The sequence below is a fragment of the Acanthaster planci genome, linkage group LG06 (genome assembly GCF_054643075.1).
Source record: "Acanthaster planci isolate LZ-2023a linkage group LG06, COTS_SCS, whole genome shotgun sequence".
NCBI lineage: Eukaryota > Metazoa > Echinodermata > Asteroidea > Valvatida > Acanthasteridae > Acanthaster > Acanthaster planci.
Genome location: NC_141782.1, coordinates 1774566 through 1787593, shown reverse-complemented (window position 1 = coordinate 1787593; position 13028 = coordinate 1774566). Strand labels below are relative to the sequence as shown.

The following is a 13028-nucleotide window of genomic DNA, read 5'->3' as shown; positions in this document are numbered from 1 at the left end:
ATCTCTCAGTTTGGCACACTGGTGAAAATGGGCATTATCTGGATGAAAAAAAAAAAACAGGGTAAGAATTCAGATCCCCCTCGAGCAGAAGCACCCCCTCGTTGGTTGAAAAGATCCATATTGGTAGGGAGAGTTCATTTTGTTGGTAGTGATGCATTGCCTAGTCTGTTTGTGGACCAGCCAAGTTCATTTCCGACCAAAGGAGCCTCCACTGCTGAGAAAATTGAGCCCTCTCTCAGTCAAGTTTAACTCAAAGGGACCATATGCTGCAGGGTTTAATTTGAAGTTGCATGATGTATACCCGGGGGATTTTCAAGATTTTTCCGTTTTCAAAATTCTTTAAAAATTCAGAACTTCATTTACTGGACGCTCACACCCACACGAATGGTGGCTACTCTAATCTGACAGACAACATCTATTAACGCCCGAGTATTTCAGCTAAGCCTGCCGCCTTGTAAAGAGGGGCCAGATTGTGCAGTGTTATGTTATTTTCTTTTATTCCTGAAACTGGCCCAGTGTGCTGATGGCATCTTTTCAATACAGCCAGATTAACGTACAGCGGTATTGTATCGTTCATCACTGGAGCGATTTTGTCCCTGGTGGAAATCCGCTCACGCTGAAAGCCACAAACAGTGGTATAATCATTCAAAACAATGCTATTGACAACTGAAAAAAAGTTGGAAATTCCCAGCAGCCCGGTCTTTTGTTCAGAGTACAGTCTTTTGTTACAAGGCCCAGTTCCCTTTGTCCGATTTCGGGCACCCCAGCTATGCGTATAAAGCCAACATCTCCGAAACCGGGCTCCCTGGCAGCAAGTGGTTAAGACAAGGTGTTAGCTCAGAAATAAAAGCTAATGGTGAGGAAAAGGTCTGAACATTTTGAATAGTGTGCTCTGTTGGCCTTCAGGAAATTGTCTTACCTGCAGCCTCTCGGCTAGCATCTCCACCAGCAGGTCCTCGGGGAGCAGGCAGCTCATCAGCCCTTCCTCTCCGGCCACGCTGGCGCTGACACTCAGCCGCCGGGAGATGGGGGCGGCCGGCGGGGGGCTGCCTGACAGCTGGGTGGCATTGTCTTCCTGCTTCCTGTCCTTCTTGTCCTTCCTGTCGGGCTTGTCCGCAGCCGGGCCCGCCTCGCCGCCCGTGGGCTTGTGGCCCGAGATGGTGCTGGTCTTGCGGTTGCTGATGACCGAGTGGGCACCACCGCCGGCCATGCTGACCGACCCTAGAGAGATGTCGGTTCCGAAGGAGAGAAGGAATATAAGGTCCACGAATTGAAACGTTTATTACCTCTCCATAAACAGTTTACAGCTGCTCTAGTTTAGTCAACAACTCTACTCGGTGTCTCCTGCACCGGGAATCAAACCCAGGACACCGTGGTTAGAGGCAAGTGCATTACCCATCACACCAGCACGTTATGTACAGCCCCTTCTTGATATGAGGAGCACTCTTACTTATAAATACTGTCATAAAGATCAAAAGGCCCAGGGCTCTCTGTCATAAAGATCAAATTCGGAAGGCCCAGGGCTCTCGCGTTCTTTAAAACAAGGTTCTGGTCATAATCTTTTTTTTTGGTGCTCATTGTAAATGTCATGTAGGGTTGGTAGTTTTTGTAGTCTACCAATAAATTAATGTAATTTTCCCCATTTTTATGCCTTCTTTTGTAACTGTACCATTAAATGAAATAATATTGGGATTAATGTAATAACATATTTGATGCACTTTGAAGTAATGTTGTAATAATATCATTATATTGATGTATTTTTTTAAATTTGTATTTTGTAGATTCAAATGTAATTCGGCCTTTGGGCCGCAAAGTTTAAATGTTTTAAAATAAACAATAACAACACTAATGATAATCTAACTAGTCCCTGCACCCTGGTTATCACAAGGAGTCAACTGTGCATCAGGATTACAGTTTTTCTTACCTGAGCCAGCACCGAGTCCCTGGGAATGGGCAGTCACGGCCTCCACGCTGAGTCCCCCAGCCCCGCCGGTGCCCCCGGCCCCTCCGGCCGTCTCAACACCGTCCCCTTCTTTGGCCAGCTGGGCCCTGGCCGCCTGGGCGCACAGCTCCCGGGCCCGCAGGCCGGCCGGGGTGTTGCCGTTGGAGATGGCTTCCAGAACCACACCGTCCACGGTCAGAAGGGCGGCCTCGTAGTACTTTGCCAGGGTGATGGCGGTCGACGTCTTCCCTGTTGGCCCAATCAGTTATTACTTGATTCTTAAAAACGGGCACAGATTTTGTAACTGCTGTGACCAATTCTTCACATTAAAGACCATTTCAAAAACACTTGTGAAAAAAAGTAAGGCTGGCACATGCTTTAAGACATTTTTTAGAAGAAAACTGTGAAAGTAATGGGAAATTCAAAACGAAGCTCTCACAAACTCTGACGCACTGATGACGATAATCCAAGACACTAATGTGCTTTATGCATTAATGTAAGAGTAAACTTTTCCAAAAGACTGAATAAGACCATTCGTTCAAAGTGCATTTCAGTTTTAAAAAAGTAGAAATTCAAAATATCCTCTTGATGTTACGCATTCTATGAGCAATGTATGCTTTTAAAGACATCTCTGCTCAGTGTTGGGTTAAACATACCTGACATGGGGGCGCCATGGACCACGATGGCTACTCCCCGGCGCCTCATGGCCGCCTTGCCCTCGGGCGACAGGTCGATGCCCAGGTGCCTGGCGATGGCCGCCGAGATGGGGGTGATCTCCAGGAGCTCTCCCACTCCGACGCTGCTGGCTGCGTCCTTCTTGTCTGCGGGGACAGCGAAGTCAAAATGAAAAGGATCGATGAAGACACATCCATCAGTGGGTTTGTGACCGATGAAACATTGTGACTTTTAGGGACTTTTAATAGCTAACGCATGCATTTTCTCCGCAGTGGTGATAATGTGAATCTTGCACTTGGACTTTTGGGTTTAAAGTACAAAATAAATAACAGCACATGAATGATAGCATTTTAAAACTTGTAATCTTTGTCAAAACCCTGAAATCCAGAAAAAAAATTGAGAAATTACGCCTCCACAGAATACAAGCTCCCGCAGTTATTTTGAGGACATCTCTGAAAATATGCACAAAGATGAACAAAAGGAATCTGAGTTTATCTTCTTTTGTCTTCGTAGTTCAATATTCGGTTCCCTCAGGTCCAAGCTTCAAGCATCTGACGCTAGTTTTTAGTAAGAAACATAGTGGGGAAGGTTGAAGACTTTTGACCCACAAACCTTGGGGTCCGTCCTGGTCCTTAGGCAGTGGCAGCCTATCGGTCTCGTCCCCACCCTCGGGGGCTTGTTTGTCACCCTTCCTGTCCCCCTCTTGGCTGGCGGTGGGGGAGGCGGCTTGCCCCTTGGTGGCGGGGACGGGGAGGGAGCTCCCCTGGTTGCCTGGCTCATCCTCGGTGGCTCCGCCCACCCCCTCCTCACCCGCGGCTGCTTCGTCACCTGAACACAAGAAAACTCCCCGAATTAGAGATCTTTAAATGTAATCCTCGCTAGCATTTAACAGAATGCCCTTCAGATGACTCTTATGAAATCATGCATAGATGTGGTTTCCAGTTACCAACAAACCTTCAGTTTCAAGTGTTCAGTCCTCCGTGGTGAGATCTTTTGTCCTAATGCAGCCAAAATTTTGGTTGAAGAAACATCAGACTGTCTAGTAAGAGCCCAGAGTTTGGATTAATTCTCCTTCGGTTCCACGGTAAATCCTTGGCAATTAATACGGAAGACCACGAGGAACTGAAACGTCACCCAAAGATGGCATTTGACCGACGGCATTCCTACCTTGGGTGGCGTCCTGTGCCGCTGCAGCGGCAGCCTCGGCTTTGGCCTTCTCCTCTTCCTCCACCGCTTTCCTCAACTCCTCATAGTGCTCCAGCAGCTCTGGGGGCAGCTTGTCCCCCGGGACACGGGGCGGGAGGAGAATGGTGCCGTGTTCGTCATAGTCCTTGACGGTACGCAACATCTAGGCAAAAAGACACAAAAAACAAAGACTCCGTGTACACAATATCACATCCTCGGCCTTCTATTCAGGGTATTTATGATCACCAGTCGGACGTTCTCAAAGCACTGCAGTCCACATACAAACAACACTGAACGCTCAACAGCATATTAACGCAGCTACTGTTGGAAATTTGGAAACAGAAGTGAACGTAATATTACGAAAAAAGATTTCTTTCCATCTGCTTATATTCACAACCGTAGATAGAGAGACAGTAAATCTGGTTATATTTTCTAAGAATTGGCAAGCGAAGAGTTCCAAAACCCTATCTGCACTGATCGTACCTTCTCTTCATCCAGGTACTGGTCGTCAAACTCCAGAGAGTAGAACTCGATGGGGAAGGAGCACGGGTTCTTGACGACAACGTCCACCTCGTCGCCCACGCTGTGGGGCAGGATGGGGTCAAACTCCAGCAGGGTCTGGCTGAAATCCATGCGGGGCTCCAGGCCGGTGCCGTGGGCCAGCAGGGTCAGGCGCTGGCTGCTCTGACTCAGGCGGACGACGATGCGATCAGCGTAGACTTTCTGTACGATGGGTGGAAGGGGGGAGGGAGACGAGGATCGTGATCAGACACAAGTGGGAACGTCAAATTGGCATAAAATGGCATAAAGTGAACATCTCTACTAGATAAATGAGGAAGTGTCCTCTGGACTGTTGCAGAGAGGTGTACCTCTTCGGTGGGCATGAACTTGACCTGCACGTTGACCCTCTGGCCGGGCAGCAGCATGCCCAAGGGGGGCATCATCTCGAAGTTGCGGGGGCGTGCCTTCTCTGGGCGGAGCTTACGCCGCAGGTGCATCGGCATGTGCTTGTCAATCTAAGAGGAACAACAGCACAATTCCTGCGATATCAGATTAAAGATTGCTCCGTGTTTTGGCTGCAAGTGTTAGGAGCACACACACAGGTGAGTATTGCAAAAGTTGGGGGAAATCAGTTTTTGTTCACATAAATTTAACCTCAAGTTTATCACAACAATCCATATCATATCCTTAATACCTCCCTCCCCTAAAAAAAGTTATCAAGCACATGGGCATACCATCTGTTAGTAACAAAATAAATTTAGTACAAACAAAAACTCGAGTGCCAAACATCACTCCATAAATGCTACCTTGAGGATCCTCATCATTTCCTGCAGACAGTCCAGCAGAAAAAAAACAACAAAATGCCGAGATTTTCAATTGAATGGGCACAAAAAGTCGCACCTTTGCCTAAGAGTGGCAATAGACATGGTCATGAATGGTCATCAATGATAATGATATCTTTCACTCAATAATGGTTTTAGTTTTAATCCTGAGGAAAGATTTAATGTTGTAGTCCATGAATGAGAGTCTTTAAAAGAGAAGAAGAAATGATGAAGTTGATGGAGAAACAAGGAGCTACGTCAGCCAGTCACTCACAAGTTTCCTCTCTTTGTCAGTGGGCAGGGACGTCCACTCGCACTTGACGTGCTGGTTGTTGTGCAGCTGGACCGTGATGACCTTGCACTGACCACACTGGACGGGGCCAAAGTCCAGCGCATCAGTGGAGATCAGCATGTCGGGCATGGTCACGCTGGCGCGCAGTCGCAGGAATACGCAGGGACCGTTCACAACCTGAGGAAAAAACGAAAGACAAAGAGAACCTTTTACAAAGCCTATCACACTTCAATTATCTTTCTTTGAAACGTTTTTTTCGGCAATTTAGTCTGAAGACGATTTATTTCAGTTTAAGCCCGAGAATCTAAGCAGTTTACACAAACAAGATCGTTATTTAGCCGCATGCAGCAAACTGAATAATTACTAACAACTGCACATTATTTGGTTAATTTCCCCACAAAAATGAGGAATTAGTTTTAAGTTCACAGCCTGTGAACATTTTCTACAAATGCCACTTCCTTCCAAATAATCCCACATGAGTCTACAGTTACCTATGGCATCTTTTAGTTCAGATTAAAACCATTACTGAAAGGACTATATCCACAATCCTTAAATGTGACCTGTCACCACAAAATGAGCCAAAAGTCGGAATCTTCAAAAATTGAGATATGGATATTTTTTAATTCAGCAGAAAGAGAGCTTTCCAATGGAACGTACATGAAAAACTTGGGTAGAAGTATAAGGTGACAATGTGACATTATTCTGGCAGCTTCGCGTCTTTGTTCCTGACATTGTTTCAACATTTCAGACCAGGCACGAATAACACTACTGAGAAAATGGCATTCTTAAATATGTGATCCTGCAAAATAAAATAGGATTTGAAATAAAATTGCAATCAAATATGATATGGGATACTCTTTACAAATATTAAAAAACCCAAAATTTGACCTCGACTTTAATATGACTTTGACTTTGAGCGGAATGTTGTGACAGGTCAGAAATGATGAGCAAACTTGTTTCGGCCAAGAAACAAGACAGTCACACAGAGATCTTACAAGCAACATGAAGGACAGTCACACAGAGATCTTACAAGCAACATGAAGGACAGTCACACAGAGATCTTACAAGCAACATGAAGGACAGTCACACAGAGATCTTACAAGCAACATGAAGGACAGTCACACAGAGATCTTACAAGCAACATGAATGTATATTTCCAACAAAACAGAAACGTTAGTTATCTAACTATGCATGCAAACAGATTAATGCAAGCTTAATAATGTTCATTTTCCTGGATTTCATATACCAAAATGCCAACAGTGGGTGCTGCATGTGTTTACGTACATTGATGGGGACGACAGCTTGGACATCACCCAGGCCTAGGTTTGCTCCCCGGGGGTCAAAGCTGACCCTGAAGTCCACCATCTCATGCTCGGGGTAGCCTGGCAGCTGCCGGACGCGGTCTAGCTCCACGTTGAAGCCAGTGCCGGACAGGCCAGTCCGGTCCACGGAGAAGGAGGCCGCGAAGAAGCCTGTATTGGTGGCGCGCACTATGTGGGTGCGGACCGTGCCCAGGACGACGTAGCCAAAATCCAAAAGGTAGTCTGGTAGACGGGCCCTGGCAGGACAACCACCAAACAAGTCCACTTTCATTCGAAAGCACTGATCGTTTTGGTTTTAAGTTACCTACAAGCAAGGCTACAATTGTCTTCTATAGCATTCTTGAAATTCACAAAGCAATGGGAGACTATGAGACGCTTGACGGCAGCAATCATACTGGTCCGTCCCAGTTCTGAGCATGTTTGTGTGTTGTTCCGAGCATGAGTACATAGTTCAGAGTTCATAGTTCAACACTGTGAAAAAGAGCCAGTGCGTCTGCTGCCACCAACAGCTCAGTACTAACAATGAACGGAATCCCTTATTTGCATTATTTGCATATGGGTCATTCCACGAAGTTTGGGCACAGTTTGTGACGGCGTCCCTTGTTACATCAGTGAAATAAACATCTTTTTTCCCTACATGTGGATTCTAAATTGACATTGCTCTAAATCTTAATAGGTTATTGTAGTGGTGTGCTTCATCTTTGCCGAATAATAATGACTTAATCTGTTGTAATGTGAAAATAAAGGGCAATCAAAGTTGCCGATGTAACAAGGGACACCGTCACAAACTGTGCCCAAATGTCACGGAATGACCCATATGGACCTTCACTCATCTATTTCTTTGTTTTCCCTGTCACACTAACATATATAAAGACCACATTGTTGAACACTTTCAAATTGGCCATCTGTCTTGGCAGCAGATGTCACCAAATTTTACGCAACGGCATAACTTCACACAGGCCAAATTTTTTTTCAAAAGTTGAAGAACACGTTTTGACATTTGGCCTTTATAACCTCAAAAACAAAATCAAAAAGCATGCCCACGATCCCTCCATTGGCTTTCTATCACTGAGCTGCACACCTAATGTTAGGTGCAAAACAGAACCGTGTTGCTCAAACTCATGAACATAGTTTCGACTTACTTGTGTTTGGTGTTCTTTTTGCTTCGGGAGGTCCTGGGCGTCTTACTGTAGGTGGGCCGGGACGGCCCCGTGGTGACTATCGCCTCGTGGTTGGACACGTTGCTCTGTTGCATGTCCACGGCAAACTCCTTCACCACCAGGCGTTCCACTTCCATCTGGAGTTCCAACTCGGACGGGAAGTCGTGCTGAGGAGGGCCAAAACGACCAAGTTTTTAGAAAAGATTCTAAATTTCACGATAAAGCCGAGGTGGTAAAATGTTAAGGTGATCCAGCCAGCCTGGGGATTTGACATGTTTGTGTCCTTAAGCAGGAAGTTTTACCACAATTCATCTCTCCCGTTACAGTAACTGGGTTTCTGGGGGAGTTTCAAGAAGCCACAAGCGAGGAATGAACAGCTTTAATTATGTGATTTCAAGCTATTCGTGGCGACAGACAACTAAGGTGGAAAGCTTGCGGAAGCACCATGCAAGGATACGATCTCTTTGTGAGTCTGTATGGTTCTGCAACGAAGGATTTCTTTTTGTAGATTTCATGACTCCCATTACCCTGGCGCTTCGCACGAGAACAGAGGCCCGCTTCTTTCCCACGGATCTGGATCTGGAACAGTGGTCCCAAGGCTGGTTTGCTCCATCCAGTTAATAGGCGGGTTCTGGTGCCAGTGAACCAGCGGCGGATCACCGATCACGATCCGGACCCGCATGAAACAAACAGGCTCCAGATTTCTACGTCAACATCACCAGTTAAAGTATTCCATTTCCAACTCTGACAATCGTCCCTTTACCTGCATGGACAGTATGGACTTGGCGTCCTCGTGCGAGGGATCCCTGGGCGTGGGAGAGGGCATGGGGGATACCAAGCCGGTTCCTCCACCGACTGGCTTGCCCTCCTTGCGGCTGTCCCTGCCCAGGTGCTCCTTGGCCTCCTTCAGGAGGGTGGAGTAGAGGCCCTCCTCGTCGCCGAAGCGGGGCAGGTCCAGGGAGACGCGGGGGAAAACGCCCTCCCCACAGAGGTTGATGGAATCGGGCTCAAAGTGGGCCACTTGGATCTGAAGGTACAAAGGATGGGTACAAAATCAATAGAAATATTGCAAATTTGAGACGAGTAGGGATTCAGATTCACACGGATCTCAAGAGCAAGTTGTCCAAACAATCTCCATAAATAAGAAGTTCAAGACCACTTCAAACAAGCCCAATTTTCAAAAACTTGTTTCCAAAAAGTTCTTAACTTTAAAATGTTTACGCTAAGTTGCATCAAAGACTTGTGTGGGTGAATAGTGTTTACTCAAAATTTTAACTTGCCGTTGACGTCTCTTACTGCCTATGTTAGAGAGGACGCATTCGTGTGTCTCAGTTTTTCGCATAAACATGCTTTTGGTGAGTGGCTCCTTTTTTACATCAAATTCAACTTCCATTTAGGACTAACGGGTCAAAAGGATAGGCCGGTCCAGAATTCCACAAATCTATTAATAACAATGAATTCAAGACAGTGACATGTACAGTCAAACACTCAAGATGGTTAGTGCTATTAAGCTACAGAAGAAAACCTTAAATCTTCACTGAATTTCGATTGATGGACTGGTTGAGGAATTTCCAGCACAAAGTTTGAGATCGCCGTTTTCAACACAGGCAGAGCAATGCAACTCACATCAAAGCTCTTGTGGAATTTCTCCGGCACGCCCGGCAGAAACTTGACCAGCAGGGTCTGTTCCTGGTAGGCCTCGATGTGGCCGGTGTGGGGGATCATGACTGGCAGGCCAGGGACAGGGCGCCGGGCGGCACTGGGGTCCATGTGGACCGCCTGGAAGTCGAAGCCCACCTTGCCCGTGTTGCGCAGGACAATCTCCGCCTCGGCCACCTGGTCATACATCTGTGCCAAAAGTTGGGGGAAAACATGATCGTGTCCTATATATGGGTATTTTCCATAAGGCCCGACACAGCTATGCATGCAAAAAATGCCTATTTAGAATAGGTAAACTATTCCAATTTGCCACAGTCCACAAAATTTCAAATCGCCATTTTTCACACTCCTAATTCCTTATATTAGAAGGACTCCATTTTATATCGTTTCATTGCCATATGCATTATCATTATTCATCATCAATCTGTTCTAACCAATCATATTACACTTTAGGTTCCAAATAAATAGAAGAATTTTAATTAAAGTCTTTTGATACCATACTTAATGAAAGGTGAAGTTCTAGAACATACTCATATCACAAGCTACCATTTAAATAAGCACACTATGCATATTCATCAATCTAAGGAGCTGGTTGGTGAGATCATTACTTGTGTCATATCATCCCAGTTTCTAAAGTGCAAGGAGCAAAAGGATGAATGACCGTGAATGGATGCTGTTTAGATTTGGCACATGTTCGTTTTCTTCTTGTTCTAGCGGACAGACAGCACAAACTACAACATGATTCGCGATTGCCGACAGCGTACCCGTTTGCCGTAGTCAATGTGCTTGGTGTCGAAGCTGTACTGCACGATGGACGCCTCGCCCTTCAGTGCCAGCTCATAACAGGGGCCCCCCTCCACGTGGCACAGCGCCTTGGCTTCGCTCCCGATGTCGGCGTGGCCGTAGAAGGTGAAGGTGATGGTGTCTGACTCGCCAGGCATCAGCGTGCCGTACAATGGCAGGATGTCGAATACCTTGATTACAAAAACTCGAATCATGAGGTGCTTGAAACACAGCAGAATGGCATGCAGTGTCTCTACAAATTTGCAAAAGAGGGTAGGTGATATTTATGCCATCAGCAAAGAAAAAAGGCAGTAACATACTGCCTGGCACCCTCTCCACCGTGCATGCGTCGTGTTCAAACACATTCCTCTAATACAAACATCCAATGAGGTTTGTGCACATTCTGTTGAAAATGAGTACATGGTCTTCAAGCCATTTGCAAACTTAACTGTATGGACAAATGGGACATGGCTATCATGAAAAGGCTGCATGAAATCGTCTTAGACAGAGTCTTCACAGATTAAAATGCCACGCTTACTAGATGTACTGTCTGAAAACGCTTACTGACTGTACTGTCTGAAAACGCTTACTAACTGCACCGTCTGAAAACGCTTACTAACTGCACCGTCTGAAAACGCTTACTAACTGCACCGTCTGAAAACGCTTACTAACTGCACCGTCTGAAAACGCTTACTAACTGCACCGTCTGAAAACGCTTACTAACTGTACTGTCTGAAAACGCTTACTGAGTGTACCGTCTGAAAACGCTTACTGACTGCACTGTCTGAAAACGCTTACTGACTGTACTGTCTGAAAACGCTTACTGACTGTACCGTCTGAAAACGCTTACTGACTGTACCGTCTGAAAACGCTTACTGACTGTACTGTCTGAAAACGCTTACTAACTGTACTGTCTGAAAACGCTTACTGACTGTACTGTCTGAAAACGCTTACTAACTGCACCGTCTGAAAACGCTTACTAACTGCACCGTCTGAAAACGCTTACTGACTGTACTGTCTGAAAACGCTTACTAACTGTACTGTCTGAAAACGCTTACTAACTGTACTGTCTGAAAACGCTTACTAACTGCACCGTCTGAAAACGCTTACTAACTGTACTGTCTGAAAACGCTTACTAACTGTACTGTCTGAAAACGCTTACTAACTGTACTGTCTGAAAACGCTTACTAACTGTACCGTCTGAAAACGCTTACTAACTGTACTGTCTGAAAACGCTTACTAACTGTACTGTCTGAAAACGCTTACTAACTGTACTGTCTGAAAACGCTTACTAACTGTACTGTCTGAAAACGCTTACTAACTGTACTGTCTGAAAACGCTTACTAACTGCACCGTCTGAAAACGCTTACTAACTGCACCGTCTGAAAACGCTTACTGACTGTACCGTCTGAAAACGCTTACTAACTGTACCGTCTGAAAACGCTTACTAACTGCACCGTCTGAAAACGCTTACTAACTGCACCGTCTGAAAACGCTTACTAACTGTACTGTCTGAAAACGCTTACTGAGTGTACCGTCTGAAATGAAGTTGAGTTAGCGAGTTCGGTAATAGAGTGTGTGCTCAGAATGAATCAATAATATATTCATGCTAAAGTCGGCAACATCAAAGCGGCTGTCTAACAACTCACACACACTGAAAATGTTTGAACTGGCACAACATAACATGGCGTGTTTTACTCTCAAATGACTCTGCCTTTCACAATGGCACAGTTTACAGGACTGACTGACCTCTTCGATGCCGACCACCGTGGGCTCGGTGATGGTCTGGAAGTAGGCCAGCTTGGCCTGGCGCCTCCTCATGGCGCTAGTGGGGCGCAGGGAGGCCCGGCTGCCCACGCTCTGCCTGTCCTCGGCTGCCTGCTCCTCCACGGCCACAGAAGACATGTCCACCACGCTTAGGATCTGATCGCAAATGATTCGAGCCAGCATTGTCAGAGCTTTGCAAAGCTTACAGACTGCTTGAAAAAAACCAAGAGCTGATCATCGTGGCAAACCACTATTTGCTGTCTATTTAATTTAAAATGGATGTTTTGGCAGTATTTGTAGAAATATAAATACATCAACCAGAAGTAAAAACAACACTGAGACCACTAGAGAACCATCAAATGTAGACAAAACAAACAAGGTAATTTCTTCCTACCAATAAAAACATCTTCCCCATTTTAGCAAAGCAACTTTGAATTTTAAAGCAACAAAAGTCTTCCAAGGAACCTGCTCAGCTGGCGTCTCGGACTCCCTCATCTCCTCCTTGTCCTCCTTCGCGGTTTTCTTCCGGTGGCCGCTGCTCTCCTCAGTGACGGACGTCTTTCCCGACTTGGCTGACTTGCCCTGGCTCTTGCCGGTGGACTTGCGGGGGGTCTTACGGGGGGACCTCTTGGAGGACTTCTCTCCACCGTCTTGGTGCTGCTGCTGGTGGTGGTGGGGGGACTTATCCTCAGTCAGCGAGTCCTTGGTGTCTTGGGTGACCAGCTTGACCGACTGGGCATCCTTCACGCTGTCTTCGGCGGGGAGCTTGATGTTCACAGTGGACAGGGGTTCCTCTCTGGGGGTCGATTCGGCCGGTTTCTAGATAGGAGCATTACAGCATGTTATCCAATTTGCGGATGCTGGTAAACCTAGGAAATTTAATCAATGCTTTTCCTTTCCTTTTAACAGAAAAGAAATAAC

At 46.1% G+C, this 13028-nt stretch overlaps 1 protein-coding gene across 4 annotated transcripts in view; it reads right to left on the bottom strand.

The window, feature by feature from the left end:
* The window catches only part of LOC110990022 (axonemal central pair apparatus protein HYDIN-like), a 68347-nt gene that overhangs the window by 35357 nt on the left and 19962 nt on the right, over positions 1-13028 (bottom strand). For 3 of the 4 annotated variants that reach the window (XM_087137627.1, XM_087137626.1, XM_087137630.1), the window contains exons 25-40: positions 12573-12926; positions 12090-12263; positions 10322-10531; positions 9525-9746; positions 8662-8925; positions 7881-8065; positions 6701-6974; positions 5399-5593; positions 5110-5130; positions 4672-4818; positions 4286-4525; positions 3785-3965; positions 3230-3445; positions 2599-2763; positions 1925-2191; positions 920-1221 (exon numbers count right to left, since the gene is read on the bottom strand). In XM_087137627.1, the coding sequence (XP_086993753.1) occupies positions 920-1221; positions 1925-2191; positions 2599-2763; positions 3230-3445; positions 3785-3965; positions 4286-4525; positions 4672-4818; positions 5110-5130; positions 5399-5593; positions 6701-6974; positions 7881-8065; positions 8662-8925; positions 9525-9746; positions 10322-10531; positions 12090-12263; positions 12573-12926 (3417 nt within the window). The remainder of the gene's footprint in view (positions 1-919; positions 1222-1924; positions 2192-2598; positions 2764-3229; positions 3446-3784; positions 3966-4285; positions 4526-4671; positions 4819-5109; positions 5131-5398; positions 5594-6700; positions 6975-7880; positions 8066-8661; positions 8926-9524; positions 9747-10321; positions 10532-12089; positions 12264-12572; positions 12927-13028) is intronic. The other variant, XM_087137629.1, reaches the window with a different exon arrangement.